The following is a 26,839-nucleotide window of genomic DNA, read 5'->3' as shown; positions in this document are numbered from 1 at the left end:
ACAAGTGTTTTATTTAATCATTGTACATATTAGCCAATAAACAAAATATGCACATATAAAGGTTTAATAATTTTGTCGAGAACTAAATCAAATAAAATTAATTTATTCGACAGAAAATAACAAATTTTAATTTAAGTATTACTTACTAAATGCCACTTTTTCTTAAAATCGACTGTAGTTGCTATTTCTTAAAATCTACAGGTAGCTTTTAAGAAATATAAGTATTTTCTAGGTAAAACTTAAATTTTACCACAAAGTGGCTAATTCATGGTTTATGAATACATTCTCCTAATTCAATCGCCTCATTCAATAAGGTATATGCTTGAAATGATTGTTCGCATGAATTCGTATGTAGAGTCGAACAGCCCTCTCGCGGATATTTGTGCCGGAGTCGCACTTAAAAAGTCAAAGACCCGCACTTGGCTCCGGAGCCACACTTTGCCGAAATATCGCTCACTCCTTTTGACAACAACGTCACATAACAAAAATCGTCAATTTTCAGTTGTGCATGTTTTCGGAATGCCCTGAAAATGTACTACATCCTAGCAAAAGAGGCATATTTTTAACTTAATATTTACCCGCTACAGGGCAGAAAGTGTTGTTTTTGCATTTTGAAGAAAAGGCATCGTTTAATAATTTTTTTTTATATACTTAATATTTTTCAAAACCTTTAGGTTTTAGCTTAAAAGATCTGTTGCACAGTAAACAGTTCTATAAGTGGCTTGATATTTATTTTTAAAACATTTTATTATATTTTTAAACTTTAAAAACGATCTCCTGAAAAATTAAGTTTTTTGATATATGACGTTGTTGAAAGGAGTGAGCGATATGATGCAAACGATTATATTTCGTAGGAAAACAGTTAAGTACAGTCTATATCAATTATAAAATACTAAAAAAACACAACTTTTCCAGCCAACTATAGTATAATAAGAAAATCATGCGAGTTTCATACTACATACTAACACACGTCAGGTACCTACAATAGACATTCAAGTTTAAGAGGTCAGAATGAAAAAGCGATTTTAGATAATTTCAAAAAGAGAAGAAGAGAACTTATACGAGTATGTATTAAGTAGTGCTACTTGAATATTTAAAATGAATTCATAAGCTTTATAACTTAAATAAAGTTTAAAAGCTTCTGAATAAAGGTCATTTTTAGGATTATAAATATATAACACTCATTTAACATTTGTGAAATTTTGTAATTGGAATGTTACAATTACCTGTTTTTTGTTGTTGTTATTCATTATTGTAAATGTATTCATGTTAATGTTCTGTTAAATTTCTAAATAAATAAAATAAAATAAAATAACAAAATATGTATAGTGATTTCAAAATAAAACAAAGTTCCATTAATTATAAAATAGGAATGGAATAGCTCGTACATTGGTAGTAACATATCGCTCACTCCTTTCAAGAACGTCATAAATCAAAAAACTTGATTTTTCAGGAGAACGTTTTTAAAGTTTCAAAATATAATAGAATGTATTAAAAATAAATATCAAGCCACTTATTAAACTTTTTACTGTGCAATAGATCTTTTTAGGTAAAACCTAAAGGTTATTTCTCCGTTTGAAAAATATTTAGTATATTAAAAAAAAAACAATACCTTTTCTTCAAAATGCAAAAACAACACTTTCTGCCCTGTAGCGGGTAAATATTAAGTTAAAAATATGCCTCTTTTGCTGGAATATAGTACATTTTCTGAGCAACTGGAAATCATGCACAACTGAAAATTGTCGATTTTTGATTTATGACGTTCTTGAAACGAGTGAGCGATATGTGAGCGAGGATGAAATGAAGTAGGGATAAAAGGCAAATGTCAAATGGCAATGGGCAACTATTGGGCAAGAAGCGAGATGCAATGGGAAGTTACAAGGTGAAAGGTGTTGTTATTGGCGGCCACTTTAAATGCGGTGACATTACCTTGACCATATTTGCGCCGTAAAGGAAAGGGTGTCCCGGATAAAAGAGTTCGCAGTTATGCGATTGCAGATATCGGGTGACAGAAAGGTCCTGAATTTCGCTCTTATTATGATTATCTGCTCGCCAGATCCTGCAAAAACAGAGCATCGAAAGAGCTTTTAATTAGAAAAATATGTTGCGAGCGCTGGAGGAATAAAGAACTAATTTTAGAAAGATACTACGAGGGTTTATTTATTTCAAAAAAATATATAGTTTCATCATAAATATCAAAAACCCTTATCCGCACCCCAATAGTGCATAAGGCACTGCATCATTTAAACGCAGTGTTATCTTGATCGTTAACATATGAAAGAAAAGTGATCAGCCCTCCGTTTCAGGTCCAGGGTAATATTAAATAAATATTAGAGTGAAAAAATAACTGATATATATTTGACCCCTCCCCCCTGGGAATCGAACTCGGGACCTCCATAATGGTAGCCAAGTATGCTGAAAATTACACTGTGTAGTTTGATTTATATCATACATGGAGGTGGATACAAATAATTATAATTTTAGTATAATTTAAAGTTTTTAATTCGAATTATTCCGTATCATTTTCCAACACCGTGTTGAAAATGCATTGAATCACGTGTTACAATGAATTTTAAGAAAAAGTTGTATTAACCAAGTAAAACTTAAAATTAAAAATGGATACATTTTACCGCAAAGTGACATCGATTAATGAAATAATTTAAAGTATTTTTAAATTATTATTTCCATACTATTTTTTGACATCTCATCAAAGATGAAGAAGAATATGGAAGTCTGGGCATTTACGGGGCTTACGACCGTCATAGGCTGGTTTAAGTGATCACTTTACACACGTGTAACATTCACCAATTCTACCCATTATTGACAACCACACTACTCAAATTCTTGGAAGTTCTATATATATGAACCAATTTAGAAACCTTGTTCATGAATCACTAGAATTTCACTAGAGACATCTATTGGTGAGATGTAAAGAAGCTTTTTACTAAGCAGAAACTTTTATATTAGTATGTGAGATCCGAATCCTGGATTATAATCACACACATGAGAAACGCCAGAAAATACCATTTTCATTTTTATTATTAAGCTTATAATTTGACCAGATAATTTATTTACAACATTTTGAGTGTGTCCAAATACTTGTTCACAAAATCTGGATTATCTCCAATTACAGGAGTTATTTTCATACTATTTTTTGACATCTCATCAAAGATGAAGAAGAATATGGAAGTCTGGGCATTTACGGGGCTTACGACCGTCATAGGCTACACGTGTGTAAAGTGATCACTTAAACCAGCCTATGACGGTCGTAAGCCCCGTAAATGCCCAGATTTCCATATTCTTCTTCATCTTTGATGAGATGTCAAAAAATAGTATGAAAATAACTCCTGTAATTAGAGATAATCCAGATTTTGTGAACAAGTATTTGGACACACTCAAAATGTTGTACATTATTATTTCAATAATCAATAATTTTTTTACTGTCTATATAATGAATGATTGTATCAATCATACAGCAACTTTTTGTTATTTAATTTATCGTTAAAAGGTGTGTGTTTATCATGAAAAAAGCGTTTTTATCATCAAAATACTGTAATTATTTAATCATTCATACTACAAATCATTAAATTAAATTAAATTAATTTAAAAAAATACATATTTTGTCAGGAAAATATTGTTATTATTGAAAAACACTAAGTTATGTCGTTTATAAACTTTAAAATCACCCTTAGTTGTAAAAGCACCCTTTAGGTGATTTCTCACGAAAACGGCACTACTTAAATTGTCCAATAAAAAAAACTAAATAAATGCCTCACGGACTAATGTAAACTAAGAATAGACGATTAATTCTCACTCCAGGATAACAGCATTACTTTTAAAGTAAAACGAGGATAGTTCAAACTACATTCTGAATGTCAACAGAAGATTGCCACGCTTGTACAAAGGTTTGTACAGTGACCGATGGCTGATGGAGTTAACTGGTGCACGGTAGGGGAATGTTTGCTTACGGAATTGGTGTTAGGGCATAGGGTGATAACGAGTGGTGAGTCGCACACCAACGGAATTACCAGAAGTATTTTTTAAAGACTACAGAATTTATATTGAAAAAATATCCTATAGATATACTTATGTGTAAAGGCAACTAGCTGTAACTCAAGTTGCGTCTGTTTGTCGTAACACGGCTCGAAGCATTCTTATAACTGGCCTCTATCATAAATAATCACAGATTGTTCTATCTCTTTTCTTTACCGAGATATTCATTATCCAAATAGCCGCAAAATTGTATTAATTTGATACATGTGTGGCAAAAAGCATAATTTTATGTTAAATTTAAACTCGTTTATCTCAAAAGTAGGTATTGTTTTTAACTTGCGGCTATTTGCCTTTGCACATTAGTATAATCAAATACCATCTATCATATATCTTTTTCGTGGGTTACAAATTGTGCGATGATAGTTTTGGTTCTTATATGGACAGTCTCTAAACAGTCCTTATTGGACGAGAATCGAATTGTCGTTAATTTATCACATTTCTGATCTAGACACACAATAAAATAGTGCATAATAGTTATTAGTCCGCCTCCGTAGTGTAATGGTCAGCACGCTCGGCTACCGTTTTGGAGGTCCCGGGTTCGATTCCCAAGGGGGGTAAAATAAATATTAGTGATTTTTTCACTCCAATATTTATTCAATATTACCCTGGACTGGTACCTGAAGCGGAGGGCTGATCACCTTTCCTTCATGTGTAAACGATCAAGATAACACTGCGTTTATATGACGCAGTGCCCTATGCACCATTGGGTTGCGGATAAGGGTTTCTTTTATTATTATTATAGTTATATTTGTATTAGACACTGTATATATGTATTTTATGTATTACTTTAAAGGCTTCAGCCGTTAAAAAATAAATAAATAAATAAATAAATATGTAGCATATTTATTGGTAAAACAGTAATAGTTATAATTTAATGAGATATATTTAATTAAGTTAGTTTAGTTTATTAATTTTATTTAGAGTTTATTTTTAAAGCTTGGTTGAATTTAAACGCCTTTGACGCTGCAAACACGCTATCATTATAATTGGTCGGACTGATTTGTAACACAAAAAATCAATCTGTTTAGTGAGTGGTACCTTTTTCTGCATTTGAAGATTATTTCTATGTTTGTTCTCGTTTTATCAGGTGCAACATATTATCGCCTCATTGTTTGACAAACCACATCACCTCCCCTCTGGGCGGGGCAACTTTTTTACTTGTGGAAATGCATTCAATTAGTGTCTTTGAATGCATGTTTTGAACAAAAACTGATATGCGGATGGGTTAAAAAAGTAGTAGTAAAAAGTTCAAAAAGTGTGCCAATAATAATCTGCGAAAAACATTCAAGGAATCAAATTAGATTAATTAATTCATTTAGAAGTTTCGACTATACATAAAAGGTTGAATAGGTCCTCTACATTGTCACATTGAAGTTCACGAGGGTTCATCAGCATGAGTATGAGTGAAAATAGCAATAATGACGAAACAGCCAGATAATACCCAACAACAATACACCGATTCAGCTTCAGCGAGACCACTTCAATGTGTGGTGCTGCGTCGCGCACACTCAACCTAAAAACAATGTATGACGTCGGTGCAGGTTGCAGATACGACAAATTTCACTGTTGATCACACGATTATGCAATACAATGATAGGGGTGTAATATCTAGATAAATACATCCAAATGTTAATACATATCACTCACTCCTTTCAACAACGTCATTTATCAAAAAACTTGATTTTTCAGGAGATCATTTTTAAAGTTCAATTAAAGTAATCATGAAACGGATAAACATGAAAGTAATCATTTGCAAACATGACAGTAAAATGCACAAATGGTACGCAATGAAATCACATATAGCTCACTCCTTTCAACAACGCCATAATGGAATAACTTGATTTTTCAGGAGATCGTTTTTAAAGTTTAAAAATATATTTTCAAATGTATTAAAAATAAATATCAAGCCACTTATTGAACTTTTTACTGTGCAACAGATCTTTTTAAGTAAAACCTGAATATTATTTCTTCATTTGAAAAATATTTAGTATATTTGAGAAAATAATTAAACAATGCATTATCTTCAAATCCAAAAACAACACTTTCTTCCCTGTAGCGGGTAAATATTTAGTTAAAAATATGCCTCTTTTGCTAGGATATAGTACATTTTCAGTGCATTCCGAAAACATGCACAACTGAAAATGACATTTTTTTATATGACGTTGAAAGGAGTGAGCGATTTGTTCGATACGGTTTATTTTACTACGATTTAAACTATTTTTTGGTACTATTTTATCAACCAGTATCGACAAATGCCTTGTTTTCGTCAGGCACGGATACGTACCAAACCTTAAACAGAGAAATATCTATAATTAGGTGAAAAGCGGGATAAAGAAGTGTTTAATTTAGTGACGTTTGAAGTGAAAGGGGAAAGAGTTTTTGATATTATTAGTTTTACGAATAGGGGTATTTTTTTGTAATATAAATTTAACTACGTAAATACTTTTTCTTCTTAAAATCTATTATAAAACGTGTTTGAAAACGATGTGGAATGCATCTAAATACGTGTTACAATAGATTTTAAGAATAGTTGTATTAACCAAGTGAAATTCAAATGAAAAATGAATAGATGTTACCACAAAATGCCAAATCAAATAATGAAGTTGTTGTTTTATTAATCTTGAAACATTAAAAACTATCTAACCATCAAGTCGCTTCCCCGCAGTAAAAGAAAACACTATGCGACGCTAAATGGACCGTAGGCTTAAGCGGACACCCCCTGCCCCCAATCGGGCCTTTATATCAAGGTAGGTACTATGTATGCCATAAAGTATCAGCAAAAAACATGTAAGAAATTATCCGTTTTTGTTTATGGCAGGTTCCCGTTTTCCCACATATCTGTCTCCCTCGTATGTAGGCTTCTCTCTTCCATTTCCCACCCTCACTCACTCACCGAACCTGCGCCGATGTCGGTAATAATGCAAATCAAGCGAACCACTCCGCTCCCGATCCCCATTGTTCGTGCGAGCCTCCTGAATGTGCATTGTTTGGGCTTTGTCTTGCAACTCCCGCCTAAACCTATACACAATAATGTTACCTAGGCCTGAACTCTACACTGTTGTACGATTCGAGTGCCCACACTGGGACATTTACATTCTATTACACTTTTCGACGCAGAACTGACTTTGGTAACAAAATGCAAAAGTAATGACAAATTACTATTAAATATGTGTATATATATTTATATTTTTTCACTCTAATATTTATTCCATATTACCCTGGACTGGTACCTGAAGCGGATGGCTGATCACCTTTCCTTCGTGTGTTAACGATCAAGATAACACTGCGTTTATATTACGCAGTGCCCAATGCACCATTGAGGTGCGGATAAGGGTTCGAATGAATGAATGAATGTATATATATATATATATATATATATATATATATATATATATATATATATATATATATATATATATATATATATATATATATATATATATATATATAAATATGTGTGTGTGTGTAATACGTGTCACAACAGATTTTAAGAAATATTGGTATTTAATTTAGTCCACCTTCGTAGACAGCACGCTCGGCTAACGTTCTGGAGGTCCCGGGTTCGATTCAATCCAATATTTATTCAATACTGCCCTGGACTGGTATCTGAAGTGGAGGGCTGAACACCTTTCCTTTATGTGTTTACGATCAAGATAACACTGCGTTTATATGATGCAGTGCTCTATGTACCTTTGGGATGCGGATGGGGTGTAGTTGATAATAGAAAGAAAAAGCCGAGGAAAACTTGACATCATGCAGTAGGTATTTCAAATATTTTCGATGCATTCCGCATTGTTTTCAATTCATCATACGCATATGTATACGATAAACATACGATGTTTTTTAATTTTCCGGAGTGCATCATAATACGTGTCATAAAAGATTTTAAGAAAAAGTGGTATTCAAGTGTAGTTAGCAACCTAGCGAAAATGACATTTTAATAAAAAAAATTGCTTCCACCCTTCTCACTTTATTAACTACTCCTTTATCCTGCCTTCTTGCCTAACTATGAATAATTCTACGTTTTACGCTAAGTACGTATCCATCGCTGAAGAAAGAAAGGCGCTTGTCGAAACCGATTAGAAAACGAATAGCAGAGAAAGGGTTAAAATCAAAGTTTTGAGTATTATGTACGCTTTCAGTATTAATTGTATTAATTATTTATACCCTTTTTGTTTGGTCGACTTGTACATTCATTTCGCTACTTGTTATGCCTGAAAAATCATTAAAAAGCTGAAAAATGTTGAAAATATTACGAGCAAATAGAAATTTCGAATCATGTTTACTGTTTTGTGTTTCGTTCGAAGGATAATAACGGCAGGGGTTGTTCTATGCGATGCCGCGAGGCGAACAGACTGTACCCATCGTTCCCAAATTCTGATCCATTTTATAACAATACGCTGAATTTCGACCATGTGTATGTATACAGTACAATACAATGCGATACAATGAAAAACCATTGAACCAATTTTTTCTTTAAAAAATACAAGTCAATCCTGTTTTGGGTAGAACCCGGATACAGGCTCTAAAAATATTCATATTATCTTCACATCAAAAAAAAATTAAATACATTTTTCATCAATGTATAAAATTTTCTTTGATAACAGTTATTTAATTTTATTTATTGATTTGGCGTTTAATTTGAAGAACTACATCATTTAAATTTTATGTACCTATTAAAATCAAACACTGATATTTAGGGTCTGCTATGTTGTATATTTTATTTAAAAATATATACAAAAAAAAATTGTGACAATTGTTTCACCTTGTATTTTATTTTTATTTCATTCTCATTAATATATATCTTTAAGAACTAAAAATACGTATTACTAGGTAAATACCACTATTACTTAAAATGAAGAACAGTGAAGCAATTATTTCATACTAATCAAATTTTGTTATTTAGTATTATATTTTAATATTTGTCCCCCTCCGTAGTGTATTGGTCAGCACATTCGGCTTCCATTCGTACCCGGGTTCGATTCCCAAGAGGGGCCAAATTAATGTAAAGTGATTTTCTTTCTGTCTTATATTTATCCAATATTGCCCTGGACTGGTACCTCAAGCGGAGGGCTGATCACCTTTCCTTCGTGTGTTGACAATCAAGATAACACTGCGTTTATATGATGCTGTTTGCACCATTGAGGTGCAGATAAGGGTTTGAAGAAAAAGAAGAATTATAATATTGTAAAAGAAAATAAGAATGATTGAATGCGCATGCAATGGTATGCACATGTGAGGAAAATAGAACCATCCAGACTCCCCCACATTGCACTGTACGGCCAACCTCATGGTAGACGACTCCCAGGCAGACCACCAAAGAGATGGGTCGATGGCTGAGAATCGACATTGCAGGAGGCTAATCCCTCTTAAAAAACAGGACACAAGGCCTACAACAATATGAAGAAGAAGAAGAAGACTATGATTGAATTGTTTCATTGTTGCGTAGTAATATAACGCAGACTCATATGCTCTTATATGCACTTATAGTAAGTACATGCATGTAGCGATTTCTCCACGGAAGATGTGTGCTTATAATCAAAGGGTAATCAAAATCCTCGAGACAATGGAATGCATTATCCAAACCTGATAAGCAGATCAATTCAACTCGAAATTAGAATTCCTGAAATGGTTCATGCACTGTAAACATGTATACAGGCACACATGGATCTATACAGACACGTTGGGATCACATATCAAAAACAAAATGAAACGAAATATTACCCAGTCAATAATCAAACATTGAAATCAATTGTAATCGAAAAGATTTTTGATGTCTTTTTGGAATTAAACTAGAACTTCAAAATCCATTGTTATTAAAATGTATTTGAAGTCTTTATTAAATAAAACTAGAACTTTTTTTTTGAACCACTTTTTAAAATTGTTATTTTCTTCAATCGATCAATCGATCTTCAAGGATAAATAAGTACATGTTTACCCCTAAAGATGACAGGATTCTTTTTATGTATTAATTTTAAATCAAACACAGATTTTTTGAGTCTACTAAGTTGTATTTTATTAACAAAAACACAAAAAAAATTATACTGTAACAATTGTTTCGCCTTGTTAGGGCATTATCAAACGAATGTAAAGATCAAATGGACTACGGTCCTTATGTAGCTATACAATTCTAAGTGACAGTTTTTATAGCTACATAAGGATAGTTTGTATAGCTACATAAGGACCGTAGTCCATTTGATCTTCACATTTGTTTGATAATGTCCTAACAAGGCGAAACAATTGTCACAATATAATTTTTTATGTGTTTTTGTTAATAAAATACAACTTAGTAGACTCAAAAAATCTGTGTTTGATTTAAAATTAATACATAAATTAAAATGGAGTTCTACAAATTAAACGCCAAATCAATAAATAGACAGGATTTTTAATGAAACTGGTTGGAAAAAAGTACTAATAAAAAAGTGGTCAAAACAAAAATCCAGTTGTATTTCATAAATTTTATTAAATGTGCCTCAAAGTATCTACGAAAAATATTGAAGACATCCATTTAACCAGCCTAAAACAGGTCATAAGCCCTGTAAATACCCAGAAGAATATTCTTTATCACCTATTTTAAGATGTCATTATATATGTAAATATAAGTAGAGAAACACAGATTTATGAACAAGGATTTAGATACATCTAAAAATGTTGAAAATAAGTAAGAAAAAAAAATAGCAAAATTGTAATTAAAATGCTATGTTTTTCGTTTTTGTTTGCGCGCATAGTTTATTTTTCATCAACAGTTTTGATCACGAATTCACTACTTTTACTGTTTCAATAATACCAGCATGTTTATAAAATATTATATCATACCTCTTCCAATAAAACTGCCGTAAAAAATAGTACATAAAAAAAGCACGACAGCCCAATTATTGACGGGCTCGAATTGAATATCTCGTCCATATTCAGTTACATATTTCGCCAATAAGCGAACAATGGGGCCCAAATTGACCGCCGTGACACACACCGTGTGCCGCGCGCCTTCGGACGAAATGACCGCAGAGTTATCCGTCAATTATCCCGTTAATACCGTACATTGTGACTGGCTAACTGCGTTACCCATTTGTACCAATTTTACCGTCCAGGTGCGCCGGCGTTTATTATGCACCACAACATTCCGTGATTCCGTCCATATTTCGATTTACATATACGCGTTTCGAACAAATTCACTATTTTAACATTCCAAGATCCAAAAGTAGTAGAAACCGGTTTGAAAAAATGTAGTAGAAACCGGTTTGAAAAAAGTTCTTCAACTTTTTAAGGGTGAAAAACACTTAAACTAATAATTTAACCAAAGTTCATGGTAAACAGTTTTCTTATTCTTCTCCAAACCTCTATTGGCACCCTAAAATGCCGAGCCCTATTTTAGTGGAACGGAAGGTATGCTGAATACAGTCAACAGTCCAGCTTCTCCTGAGGAGTGCAACGTGGTTTCTTCCCAGCAATGAGCAAATGCTGACAAGTTCTTGACTGGCCCACACTAGATTATCCCTTCATTCCCCGAGACAGATTAAAATAAAACATGTTTTTTTAGTAAGAAGAAACAAAAATCCACTTAATGATCTATAAACCTTCTCTGTAATAAGCAAGGTAAATAATAATTGCGATTTCCTATCTTTAAAAAAAATCCCTCCGCTTTAGACAACAGTCCAGGATAATATTGATTAAATATCAGAGTGAAAAATTAGTTATATTCAATTTGACGTACTCTTTCCGTATCATTTTCGTACCAATTTTACGTAAAGTTCAAAATTCCGCACATCATTGAAAGTATTTAATTATTTTTTTGAACTTTTAGTATGTATGCGGTTCGAAGATGTTCCTTAATAGCAGACGTCTAACAGTAGTACTATGACTCTAGAATATAAGTAAAAGAACATGTTTTTGCCTGTGTTATGTGAAATTGTATGAGATTATGTAATGATTGAAATCGTGAGATGAAAATCCGATTGACGGTCAAAGCAAAATCTGTGAAATTGCGCATCAGCCAAAATTACTCAGGTGAGTTTCAAAAGCGCCGTTACGTGAAAGAATTTCATTTCCAGAGTTAATGAAAATGCAGCCTGAAGGGTGCCTACGGTGTATAGGTACATAGGATGCATTGTATATATACACGTAACACGTAAGACTGTTTTGATTAAGGCGAGCTCAATCAATTTTTTAAAAGAGGTTTAACCAACGAGCACTTTTTTAAAATTCTATTTATGTATATTAACTGATTTTACTCAACAAAATCCTTCCGTATATATTAAAACAACAAAACTTGTATTTAGTCTTTTTCACATTTATTTTACTTCACCCGTGACCGGGTTTTATGTCACCCAATTCTACTGGAAAAGATACTACAAGATATGCAAAAACGAAGGTCAAATGGTATAGGAATATTTCACCAGGATTTAACCCCCTGCCACAAATCCAAAAAAAAGAAACATTTCACATAAATACAATGAATTATGATGAACTGGTCAAGAATTTTGCCAGACATAAATCTAATTAAAAATCTATCGGCAATATGTAAAGAATCGGCTCTCCAAAATTGATTGCACTACGGTGGAGAAGCTCATTTTGTTCATAATTCAGGTATGGTTTCGAGACGAAAAAATGGCATTCACGTGCCAAAACCTTATATAATAGATGTCAAGAAATGTAAAATCTTTGATTGAGCCCAAATGATATCATATTAAATATTAATTTGTGATATAACTAATATACAAAAGATTATACAAAACTTTTTACGAAAATACAACAAAAAATGTTTTCATATTGTTTTTTGACATCTCATCAAAGATGAAGAAAAAAATGGAAGTCTGGGCATATACAGGGCTGACGACTGTCATAGGCTGGTTGAAGTGATAACTTTATCGGGTCATCAGTCTTGTAAATGCACAGACTACCATTTTCTTCTTCATCTTTGATGAGATGTCAAAAAATAATATGAAAATAATTCCTGTAATTGGAGATTATCCAGATTTTGTGAACAAGTATTTGGACACACTAAAAATGTTGAATAAAAAAAGTTTTGTTTCAATTAATCTGTTTGGTGCTGTAGATTGTTTGATGGACAAATTTAAAGGAAAAATGTAAAAAATTACATATGGTGTGTGTTTGCATGAATGTAATAAGTGAGAGCCTATTCCATAAATCTAATTGCAAGTAAATCCTTTTCTACCAGCTTTGAGACGATGTTAGAGGAAGTTTAGAGCCATTAATTCGTCGAACAAAGTAAAAAGTCAAACTTAATACGTTACTTGAAGAAGTTGGTTGGAAATTAGTGAATCGTTACGAATTAATGACTTTTTCAAATAAACAGGTTCACAAGGTAAAATTTATCCATGTAAAAATGTTTTTTTTAAATATTGCATACATTAGTCATCCGCCTCCGTAGTGTAATGGTCAGCACGCTCGACTACCGTTCTGGGGGTCCCGGGTTCGATTCCCAGGGGGGGTCAAATAAATACAAGTGATGTTTTCACTGTAATATTGATTCAATATTACACTGGATTGGTACCTGAAACGGAGGGCAGATCACCTTTCCTTCATGTGTAAACGATCAAGATAACACTACGTTTAAATGAAGCAGTGCCCTATGCACCATTGGGGTGCAGATAAGGGTTTATTATTATTTTATTATCAAGCCACATGTTAACAGGCACCGTGGCGTAGTTGTGTAGCCGCTCGGCTGCGAAACTGGCGTCGGGGATTCGATTCCCGCCAAGTGCAAAATGAATTCAAAAATGATTTATTTTCAAATGGTCTGGGTGTTTGTGTGTATTTTTCACATTTATTTTCCTACATGCAGACAAGTCACTAATAGAGGCTTAGCGATTATTCCTTTAAAAATTTTAAAAAATATAATATTCCCGATGAGTAATTTCCATTACTTATTTTTGGATCAAAGTCAACAAGACTGAAACACAAATGAGAATAAAAATAAATAAATGAAAAATTAAGGAAAAATAACACAAGGCAAAATGTAAAATTTAAAATAGTAAACGGGTATAGTAAATAGGCATTTAAAAAAAACACATAGCAAGAAGCATGTATAAGGAAACAAATGATAAAATAAAACTAATCACTAACACAAAAATCTTTCAATAAAGTAGTTTTTCAGTTCATTTATTTTGGAACCCTGACTGGATTCTATTTTAAATATGTTTGAGAACATTAGTAGTTCTCTAAACTAGACGTATTTTAAATAAATTCAAAAGTATTTATTGTAACTGCAGACAGTTGGTAGAGTTCAATATTGAATTGTTGGATTGTTTTTGTTGGTTTGAATTCTACATTATTTATGTATATCTTAATACGTGACGCGTTTCATCTTCTTAGGACATTATCAAACACATAGGTGAAGACGAAACGCGTCACGTATTAAGATACGTATATATAAATAAATGTAGAATTCAATTCAACAAAAACCTTGTTTTATTTTGGATATATTACCCAAAAACTCAAAGTGGTCTAAAACATGCTTGAAAACCAGCTTATGAATTTCCAACTTTACCATATAAAATAGAGGGTTTGAAGATTAACTACAAATTGAGTTTTATTTAATTTCACACGACTAGTTTCGAAAACTGCAGATGTTTTCATCGATTGGTGATAACAAAAACTGACGAGAAAAAAATATTCAGGTATTGGTAGAAGTAGGAGGGACTTGTTTAATGGTAACAAATACAATACTGGTGATGAATTTTAGAAAAGCATATTGTTAATCCATATTTTATGATAATGTTAAATTTTATATTTTTTATGTTTTTCTAATCTTTTAAAATTATTCATGACTTGCCCTTTGCAAAATTTAGATAATTTAAGTAAAATAAATTTAAATTCTGATAAAAAAATCATATCAGATATCTTGAGAACAAGTTGTGAATTCTATTCGATTCTATGTTTGTTACACATTATTTTTAAACGTTAAAGAAAGAAAGTTAAAAAAATAAATAGAAAACGTAAATCGAAGAGGCAATATTTGTTCAGAGCAAATCCGTAACAGCTGCCCAAGATAAAGGCATTGGAGCCTAAAACCAACGACCAGCCTTCTCCGCTTTCTCTTTATTTACCTCTAAAAGTATCGTTTCCTACACTTTGATAGTTCTACCGTCCCTTCCCATTGTCTAACTTGTGTGATCTACCCTTATGTGTTTCTGCGTCTGTGTGGATATGGGGGGTGGGGAAAGAGGGTCCGCAAATATTTAACTTGGCGCAATGGCCACTTTTATTGGGAAACTTTTCCACTCGCTGTTGAAAGCTAATGTGACTAATGCCAGTAAAAAAACAGCCCTGGGACACTGAGGTAACTACTGCATGTGACCTAGAGGGGAAATAAAAGAGAAGTAGTCTGACCAATGTTTGCGAAATGGGAAAATACCGACTGATTAACCGGACCGACCGACCACAAAAAAAGCTTATTTAGATAAGAGAGCTTTAGAAAAAAAATCCTCCCTAATATTAATTACTATAACGTTTTGAGTATCCAAGTACTTATTATTTTTTCCCATCAAAGATGAAGAAGTCTGGGCATTTACCGTCATAGGCCGGTTTAAGCGATCACTTTACACACGTGTAACATTCACCAATTCTACCCATTATTGACAACCACACTACTCAAATTCTTGGAAGTTCTATATTTTAAGTTCTATATAACATATGAACCAATTTAGAAACCTTGTTCTCGAATCACTAGAACTTCACTAGAGACATCTATTGGTGAGATGTAAAGAAGCTTTTTATCAAGCAGAAACTCTTATATTAGTATGTGAGGTTTGAATCCTGGATTACAATCACACACATGAGAAAATACAATTTTCATTTTTAGTATTTAAGCTTATAATTTGACCAGATGGTCCAAATACTTATTCACAAATCTGGGTTATTCATCATATTATTTTTTGACATCTCAACATGAAGAATATGGAACAAGAATATGGAAGAAGCTTAAATAAAATGAAAATGGAATTTTCTAGCGTTTCTCAAGTATGTGAATATAATCCAGGATTCGGAACCCAAAAACAAATGAAAGAGTTTCAACTTGATAAAAAAAGGCTTGCATCGTCCTACCATAGATGTCTCTAGTGAAGTCTATAGAGTTAAAGAACTATGTATCGAGATAATTCAATAAATCTAGAATTTCCAAGAATTTGAGAAGTGTGGTTGTCAATCATGGGTAGAATTGGTGAAAGCTAAACGTGTGTTAAGTGATCACTTATACCAGCTTATGACGGTCGTAATCCCTGCAAATGCCCAGACTTCCATATTCTTCTTCATCTTTGATGAGATGTCAAAAAATTATATCGCTTAATTTTATTATTATTTTTCGCGTACAGCTGTTTTAGTTGTTTCCAAGAAAATTATGTGTACTAAACACAATTTTAATCGAAATTTCAGTTAAATATTTTGTATTTCACATATGTAGATATACCAATTATTATTATGTTTGCATGGGTACACGAAAAGGTATATAAATCTAGGTCCAATGGCGACGTACATACAAGAATCCATTTGAAAGTGGTTGGATTAGATAAAGCTCTCTATAATGTAGCTTGAAGCTCGCCTACAGTACCCATACACGACTTGTTTAAGCGTAGCAACCCCCCAGTCTCCATCCCCGTTCCACCAAACTACCCTAAGGAATATCTTACTATATGGGTTCACCTGGAAATAGCAGAGAAAACCTTCAATAATCCGACCTTTACAAGGCGAATTATAAAAAATAGACATTTTAACCTGGATGGCTCGAACCGGGGGATTAAAATCCCCCATATATGAATTTAAATTCGATAACTTTAGTATTTTAATACCTACTTACTCCATATTTTCTGTATCATTTATCTTAAAAATAATATGATAGAAAATTTTCCCGTTTTTATTTTTAAAATTTCAAATCATTAAATGTTTCAAAATATTGTTTTTGTTAAAAAGTACAATCAGTCGGTACCGCGAGATCTTCGTACTTATATATCAGCCTCCGTAATGTAATGGTCAGCACGCTCAGCTATCGCACTGGAGCTCCTGGGTTCGATTCCTAGGGTGGAGTCAAATAAATATAAGTAATTTTTTCACTCCAATATTTATTCAAAATTAATTACCCTAGACTGGTACCAAAAGAAGAGGGCTGATCACATTTCCGTCATGTGTTAACGATTAAGGTAACACTGCGTTTGTATGATGCATTGCCCTATGCACCATTTAGTGCATATAAGGGTTTCAAAATATATCAGCACATTATTTTTTGTCTACTAGCGACATGTTATTTCTTTCACTCTGATAATGTGGTATTACCACAAGGAGAGAGCGAGACAATTATACTACTCCGCTTTCGGTTGGTCCGATTTCTGGCCTCTCGCTCAGTCAGCGCTTGGCTGCGCGTTCGAAAAGATGACTTCTATGACTCCGCTGGCGGTGAGTTGGTACTTGCTGTGAGCTGCGTACTACGATTTCTATACAAATATAAATTGGGGTCTCTTGGTACCCCACTTCGGATTGCATGTAATTTTGGTATGAATTTGGATTATGGAAATGGTTAAAAGAATAATAAAATTTAGTATTTTTAGCTGTAATAATAAATCCGGAGACATGAAAGAAAATTATTTTTAAATAATCAAAGGACGTTATCTATATTTAAAATTGAAATCATCACACAGAGACATTTCTAAGAAGCAAGTTATTAATTATTCTGAAAAATACGAATTATTAGTCTTTGAAATAAAATTTCATTCCCCAAAAAAACAATTCCGAGAATAATTTAATTAAATTATCACTTCGTTTCATTTCCATACATATTTTTTTAGCAGATGATAATTATTATCTCTGTAATGAGAAAAATTCATTAGAGGGATGAAATCTTGCGAATAATTATTTAAATACATTTTTAAAATTCCCTTTCATATTTCTAAAAAATATTTATTTAACATTCGTTATAATTTTTAACGATGTACCTCTCCAAAAAAGAGACTACATTTTGCTTGGAAAGAAAGTTATATAAAATAAATTAGTAAAAAAACACTCAGTCTTAATTTTTATCATTTAGATATGTGAAAAAATTTAAAGTATAAAAAATCCATAATTAATCTGAATAAAGCCTTTTTCCCACTGATGAAAAAAAAAGAAACAGCTCCTACCCCAAATTCATCCTTCAACGTCCCAAGGGCGCAAATCTAAAATTTAGGGTAGGTACATTTCACATACGTCGTTTGAAAGTGATGTTAAATGCATCAAAATACATACGTGTCACAACAGATTTATAAGAAATAGTGGTATTCGCCGAGTAAAATATTTACTAGAAATATATAGATATTACCGCAGAGTGACTGCTGAATCAATTAATGTGGTAATTATTTCACGCACCTAAAATAATCAACTTCTATGTACGAAATATAATTTTATAAAACAAAATTTGATTAGGACGACAGGATCGTTTGATTTGTTCTTCAATTTAAGAAATTGTGGTATTTACTAAGTAAAACTAAAAAAAGTGGAAAAAAATTAATTACGACAAGTGGCTACTGAATCAATAATTGAAATTAGTAAAATCAATGCTTCGTGATCCTGATTCGTTAAACGCCTACGATTTTTTTTAAATATTAGTATTACGGAATCACTTCATTGTTCTTCATTTTAAGAAATAATGGTATTTACCAAGTAAAACTTAAACTAAAAATGGATTCAAATTAATCAATTAATGAAATTAATTAAATGTCTTATGATCCTGATTTGCTTTACGCCTATAAAATAATAAAAACAAAATTTGACTAGTATGATAAAATCGTTTCATTGTTATTCATTTTATGAAATAGTATAATAACCAAGTAAAACTTAAATTAAAAAAAATAGATATCACCACAAAGTGACTGCCGAATCAGTTAATGGAATCTATCCCAATTTGATATACGATTCTCAATATAATAATGAAATAATAAAAGCACGATTCCATATTCTCCGCAGCGATCGCGTCGTCAATATTTATTTCCAAATTACAAATGGGGATTACTTCCTTTTTCGTCGCCGGTATAATTAGTATGCCGGGCGAGTAGCGTCTGGCAGTGGCGGTAGAATATATATACAATACACAGCCTTACTTTATTCTGGACTTGACTATTCGGCGCCTCATTAGATCGGCCTCCCGCCGGCTCACTAAACAATACTCCACCCTTTGTGATAAAATGTCACCAGGGTAGGAGGGATGGGGCGGACGGCAGGGTAAATAGTGCGCTGGGTGTTGGTAAGGGTAGCGGGAAGCTGTCTGGATATTTGAGACGCCTGCATTATGGTAATGCGAGCGTCACACTAACACAGATTGCGGATGCAGTTCTCTACGTTATTTTTAGCCGCGTTTTAATATAAGTTATGAAGAAAAAAAATTGGTGAGGTGAGATACAACACTCTCATCATCATTCATCGTTCAATTTGTGTAATACCACTGGTATTAAACAAAGTGAACGATGAATGATAAGGAGAGTGTTATATTACCATTTCACAAAGTTAACGATGTTTTTAACATACAAAATAGATGAGATACAAGAGCTTGTTTAGATTAATCGTTATTCTGCAGGTAAACTAGCATATTAAACTAAATAATAACATTAAAGTATTTGGCGAGATAGAGATAGGAGTACTTGTTCAGTTGTATCTGTATTTCGCAGGTAAACTAGTAAACTAAACTAGGGAAACATATTGAAGTATTTGGCGAGATTAAAATACTAGATTTAATATAGAGTACTTAAACAATATAGATATTTTGCAGGTTAACTAGCATACTAAACAAGTATTTGGACACACTCAAATAGTTGCTAATAATAACATATTGAATAATTTGTTGATATAAGATATGATTACCATGAAGTTCATATGAATCTGTATTTTGCAGGCAAACTAGCTCAACAAACTAAGTATAATAATAAATAATAAATAATTTGGTGAGATGAGATATGAATACTAGTTCATATGAATCTGTAATTCGCAGGTAAACTAGCTCAACAAACTTAGTATAATAATAAATAGTTGATAATTTGGTGAGATGAGATATGAGTACTAGTTCATATGAATCTGTATTTCGCAGGTAAACTAGCTCAAATCAGGATGCAAAGAGCCGACAGAAAATGTTGTTACAGAACTGGAACATGGCCGCAGAGGCAAACTACTCGAGCACAATCTCAATATCAAACAAAATACATAACTTTTAACTTCCTCACTTTTGCTATAACCAGCAATCACCATAAATCTGGGACTGCGAATATGATCCGTATCCAACGCCGGGCAAGTTAAGAAACGGAGAATTATCATACGAAATATTTTGCTCGGAACTGTGAAATTATTATCACTAACGAGCAATATTGTATGGGATAAATGTATTTACCATATATCGTAGTCAGGAGAAAGTAACCAACTAAACAAAACGTTAAATGTTCAGGAGGGCTATTCAAATCACTTTTGCTTGGCAAGAAAATAAATATTAATACTTCCAAGTTTAAATTCGCTTTGGGATTTTTTCAGGGCAATATTAAGCTAGTAAGATATCAAATAGTCAATGATCACGTTTTTTTTTTTTTAAATGCACTTGATACGATGTATTCATCCAATTTTTCTTCACATTTAATATTTGAAAATATACATCCAAATTTTTCACAGATTTTAAATGTGTCCATTTTTTGTTTACATTTGATGCCATATATGTAAATATTCATCCATTTTATCCACAATACATTAGTCCAAGAATTCGTAAATTCTTTTAATGTATGCAATTTTTTGTTCACAAGGAAAATATTTGTCAATTTTTTTTATTCACATTTGATATATCGCTCACTCCTTTCAAAAACGTCATTTATCAAAAAAACTTGATAAGCAAAATGTATTCAAAACAAATATGTACATTAGAAAATAAATATCAAGCCACTTATTGAACTTTTTATTGTGCAACAGATCGTTTTAAAACCTGAATGATTTTACTCAATTTGAAAAATATTTAGTAAATTTGAAAAAATAATTAAACAATACCTTTTCTTCAAAATGCAAAAACAACACTTTCTGCCCTGTAAAGGGTAAATATTAAGTTAAAAATATGCCGCCTTTGCTGGGATATCCTACTTCATTATCTAGGTATTCCGAAAACATGCACAACTGAAAATTTTCGATTTTTGATAAATGACGTTGTTGAAAGGAGTGAGCGATATGGGAATACGTGTCTATTTTTTTGACAATATTGATTTTTAAATATGTCGTAATTTTTTAAATGTTATTTTTATTTCAGAATAAAAACACGAGAAAAATTAGTCCATTTTTTAATAATATTTTAACATGTCCGTAAAAAAACTTAATCAATTGATAATATATTTAATTTTTACTCGGTAACTACCATTTTTCATTATAATCATGTTAAATGCATCAAAACACGAGTCGGAATACATTTAATTAAAAGTGGTATTTACCAAGTAAAACTTAAATATTGAATTATTGAATAAGTTACTTGTTTTTGTCAGTCATAAAATCTTAGATATCGTGGCCGAATGCAACTTTGTATTTCGTTTGACCTACATCCATTTAACAATTATTAATTAAATGATGAATAGTTACAAGTTCGGAATTTTTTATAGTAAATATTACACGTGTCTGAAGTGACAATTTAAACCAGCCTATGACATTTTAAGACTCTGTAAATACTCAGACTTTCATATTCTTTAGTAAATTAATGTCAAAATATCAAAAACGTATATGGTATTTGTTTAAATATCCTTATTTAGGATTATTTTTGTTTTAAATCCGTTTTTTTAATTTTTTTTTATACTTACTTCGCTCAAAATTTAAAAAAGGATATTCAAAATCAGTTCTAACAGCCGAAAACAAAACGTAAAAAGCACTCTTTAATCTCGTTAATTTAGCTGAATTCTCGTGCTTACGTATATATAGGATGGCACAAAATTTATCACTCTATCAGAAGATGTCCGCCTCCGTAGTGTAATGGTCAGCACGCTCAGCTACCGTTCTGGAGGTCCCGGGCTCGATTCCCAAGGGGGTTAAAATAAATATAAGTGATTTTTTCACTGTCATATTTATTAAATATTACCCTGGACTGGTACCTGAAGCGGAGGGCTGATCACCTTTCTTTTACGTGTAAACGATCAAGATAACACTGCGTTTATATGATGTAGTGCCCTATGCACCATTAGGGCGCGGATAAGGGTTTTTTTATATCAGAAGATGTTATAATTTTTGCAAATGGTGTCGTACGTCAATCGTGTTTGAAATTTGTGAACTAGGCAACTGGAGTATACAAATAAATTAATAAAACAGGCATAAATATGTATCAACACTGGCGGCAGCTACTTGACGGATGTCACCTTTTTTACTTAACAGATTGAAAATGAATGTCCAAATGAAGATTTACATTACTAAAATTATTATTTTTTTATTTAATAAAAAATTTATTCATAAACAAAATTGGATGATTTATTTTGCGCCAGTCTAAATTTGTTTGTATACTGTAGTTGTTTCGTTTACAAATGTCAAATATGTATTTGCAAAAATTATAACATCTTCCGATAGGGTGATTAGTTTTGCACCATCCTGTGTAAACCGTAAAAATCCAGAAGAGATTTTATATCTCTTCCCTTCAATTAAAATTTAATAAAACGGAACATTATTTTTTCATTAGCGGTTTTAAATATAATAATTGGAAATCCAACAAAGGTATTCCTATTTTACGACGGGGAAAAGAAAGTATTTTAAAGACCAATTATTTTTCTCTCGGCGGAAAATAAAACTTTAGCAGGAAAAAAAATAACGAAGCAACAAAAAACTTCATTAAAATTTCGCCTGTTGGGGGTAGAATAAAACAAGGAGATATGAGACAATAATCGAATAATGAAATCCCTGTAAGAATTCACAGGGTGAGTTACCTATATTTTGGGTCAGGGGTCGAAAAGCAGGAAGAAGTGGTATCAAAAGCGAAGAGAGAAAATATATGCACAAATTAGATTAGAGAAAATATATTATCAGAATTGTATAGCTACATAAGGACCGTCGGTCCATTTAATATTCACATTCGTTTGAAAATGCCATAACTAGGCGAAAAAATCGTCACAATACTAATTTTTATGTGTTTTTAATAAAATACAACTAAGTACAACATTTTGAGTGTGTCCAGATACTTGTTCACAAAATCTGGATTATCTCCAATTACAGGAGTTATTTTCACCAATAGTGATTCAAGAATAATGTTTAAAAATTGGTTCATATATTGTATATAGAACTTCCAAGAATTTGAGTAGTGTGGTTGTCAATAATAGGTGGAATTGGTGAATGTTACACGTGTGTAAAGTGATCGCTTAAACCAGCCTATGACGGTCGTCAGCACCGTAAATGCCCAGACTTCTATATTCTTCTTCATCTTTGATAAGATGTCAAAAAATAATATACAACTAAGTAGACAGCCCTCCGCTTCAAGTACCAGTCCAGGGTGGTATTAAAGAAATATTACAGTGAAAACATCAATTATATTTATTTAAACCCCCTCTGAGAATCGAACCAGAGACCTCCAGCACTGTAGCTGAGCATGCTGACCATTACACTGCTAAGGCGGCCATGTTTATCATCATTTTATTATTATTATTTTTTAATATATCAGGTTTATATATTTTTTTTATTTTATTATATTTTATATGTAGTTTTTTTGCCAGTAAATCTTGCAATAATAAAAGCCGTACTTCTAAATATTATAAATTGTTTGCCGTATTTCCGCACCCCTGACCTAAGGGGTGATTCAGTAGAACAGATAATGAAAGCGCAAAACATGATACAATTAAGTAATTGGGGAAAGTCGTTAATATCGCGGTAACAACTTCCACGAGATATAAATTTTCTAATTGAAAATCTAATAACTCCCGGAACAGCGAAAGAAGGTATTCGCAACAAAAACGATTCAAGTAGCGTGGTTTGTCTGTTTGAATGTTGTGCATAAAGAAACATCATAATTGAAATATATAACATGATGAGTGTTCAAATCCTTGATAACAAATCTCAGTTTTCTTTTTAAGAATTATTTTTTTCATTTTAATATCTCAACATAGATGAAGAAAATATGTATGTGTGTGTGGGTATTAATAATATATCTAAATGTTGGTTAAGTGATCACTTTACAAACTTGCAACATTCTACCCATGATTGATAACCAAACTAGGCAATTTTTAATTTTTTGATTGATCAATATCGTGACTCAGTACATGTGAGTTCATAACAGCCATCTATGTTGGATTAAAAATGCTTTAATTAAGCAGAGACCTTATAATTTAAATGTATGCAAGATTCGAATCCCGGATTATTTTCACATGCTGCGAAACGCCTGAAAATTAAGCTGAAGTTATTTTTACTCACAACATTGTCAAAAAAACAGTATGGATATACCCAGACTTCTATACTTTTTTCATCTATGTTTTCATTAATGTTGATTTTTTTTTTTAAATAACTTCGAAGTGGTGAAAACCCAAATATGTGAAAAAGGATTTGAATACACTCAAAATGTTGCGAAAAAATATAACCACTCAAATTATAATGTACATAAAAAATCATGTTTTCGGGTGTTTGCTAGTTTGTAAAAATAATGCGGTTAGGAACTTGAATGCATCTAAATAAAAAGGTCCCTGCTAGCTTTCTCAAACCAAAAATAGATGGCTCCCGTGAACTTAAATATAAGGTGTCATGAGATTTATGATATGTGTGTGAGTTTCAACAATTTCAGTATAATGGTTGATCATTGGTATAGTTGTAAATGTTTCGCATTATATAAAGTAATCCCTTGAACTAGCATATGACAAGTGGCTTCTATATTCTTTTTCATCTATGTCAAAACATGCATACGTGATTGACAAATATGTCGTGCATGTTAGACCTCGGCTTTAAATGAATGTTTGTGCTGCCAACCCCTAGTGCATGTTGGTCTTCGGGTCGACCAAAATCGCATGTCTTAGACATTTTGTGTATTTTTAAGTGTGAAATAGTGCTTTGGTAGTGACGGGTAATATTGTTTGCATGCTGTGGTAGTTATTGTCCTGACGAAGAGACGGGTACGTCTCGAAACCAGTAGCCATAAAAATCTCAGTGAGTGGTTATATACTAATATTATTAACATTTTCGTAAAATAAATATAAAAGACAAATATCGCTCACTTCTTTCAACAACGTCATATATCAAAAATTGACAATTTTCAGCTGCGCATGTTTTCGGAATGCCCAGAAAATGACTTCATCCCAGCAAAAGCGGCATATTTTTAACTTAATAATTACAGGGCAGAAAGTGTTGTTTTTGCATTTTGAAGAAGAGGTATTACTTAATTATGTTTTTAAATATATTAAATATTTTTATATGGAGAAAAAACATTCAGGTTTTACCCATAAATATCTGTCTCACAGTTAATAGTTCAATAAGTGTCTTGATATTTATTTTTAATACATTTTATTATATTATTAATCTTTAAAAACGATCTCCTGAAAAATCAAGTTTTTCATTATGACGTAGTTGAAAGGAGTGACCGATATGTGATTCAACTCATTGCGTACCATTTGTGCATTTTACTGTCATGTATGCAAATGATTACTTTCATGTTTGCCGGAACAAAATGGCGGATGCAGAGGTGATGTGAGAATAATTGAGCGGCAAAACAACAGCGGGGGAATTAATTACCGAAATCAAAATAAAATGGATCAATTAATATGCAAACTTGTAAATTATTTGTCAACTCATGGGTTAAAAAAACATTATGGTGCAGTCATGGGTGAAACAAACATTTCAGGCCAATTATTTATTCCGTCGGATATTGAAAAGACAACATTAACAGAAATGGCTACATAAATTATAATTTATCACACGTATAATACAAAAAGAGCTTTAAACTGACACACAAAATTTATAAAAAATACAAAATATAATTTTGCGTAAATATTATTACTCACAAGCATAAATAATATTGTCGGTTTGTAGTCCCATGGTTAGTATCGCGGACTAGTTTCAGTTCGAACCCACTCTACCACAATTTGATACCTATTTCATATAATGAGCCGCTTAGGCTCACAGAAATATTATGAAATTGAAATATTCGTGTAACTAAAAATAAAAAATTAAATTTTTATTTTTTAATAAAAAAAAGCTTATTGTAGAATTTTACAGACTTATAAGATGCAGTTTTTTCATCAAAAATTGTCTCCAAAATTTAGATATGTCTTTTATACGAAATTAGTATAAAGTATTTTTTTTTGTCTTTTACACAAAATTAATTTGTTAAGTTTTTTTTATTTAAAATTCAAGCCAGTCTTAAAAATGGCCATATATTCGATGCCGCGGAAACGGCTTTGTAATCTAATAATAAAAAAGGAAAAATGTTTTTATAAATTCCCCAGCGTTTACTCAATTAAGTCTGTAAAATACGGTTAATTGTGTTGTTTTTTATTATCAAATACACATATTAAATGCTGACTATTAAGTTGTAATAAAGATATACATATTTTATTTATTGTTTCGGCATTAACTTTGTGGTAAGACATGTTACAATGATTAAAGAAAACACTTCGTTTTTTACCACTTGAGTTTTATTATAGACTACATGTTTCAGAAGTTAAACTTCCATCATTCAGGTATGTATAATAACTGTATGTTAATAACTGTACGTTATTATACAGACCTGAATGATGGAAGTTTAACTTCTGACACATGTAGTCTATAATAAAACTCAAGTGGTAAAAAACGAAGTGTTTTCTTTAATCATTGTAAGATATACATACATAGAAAAAAGAGTAAAAAA

At 31.9% G+C, this 26,839-nt stretch overlaps 1 protein-coding gene across 6 annotated transcripts in view; it reads right to left on the bottom strand.

Annotated features, from left to right (window-relative positions):
* LOC148308973 (polypyrimidine tract-binding protein 2-like) overlaps nucleotides 1–26,839 on the bottom strand; it is a 552,278-nt gene that overhangs the window by 329,720 nt on the left and 195,719 nt on the right. Inside the window, exon 2 of one of the 6 annotated variants that reach the window (XM_088260794.1) lies at nucleotides 1,930–2,059. The exons of the other annotated variants lie outside the window; for them this stretch is intronic. Within the exon in view, the coding sequence (XP_088116920.1) occupies nucleotides 1,930–1,938 (9 nt within the window). The 5' untranslated portion in view covers nucleotides 1,939–2,059. The remainder of the gene's footprint in view (nucleotides 1–1,929; nucleotides 2,060–26,839) is intronic. 6 annotated transcript variants of the gene reach the window in all.

The sequence above is a fragment of the Brachycentrus maculatus genome, unplaced genomic scaffold (assembly GCF_059751285.1).
Source record: "Brachycentrus maculatus isolate JH-2025_06_01 unplaced genomic scaffold, ASM5975128v1 h1tg000142l, whole genome shotgun sequence".
In the NCBI taxonomy this organism is placed as follows: Eukaryota; Metazoa; Arthropoda; class Insecta; order Trichoptera; family Brachycentridae; genus Brachycentrus; species Brachycentrus maculatus.
The sequence above is the reverse complement of the archived record's forward strand: the minus strand, read 5'-3'. Positions and strand labels throughout refer to the sequence as shown.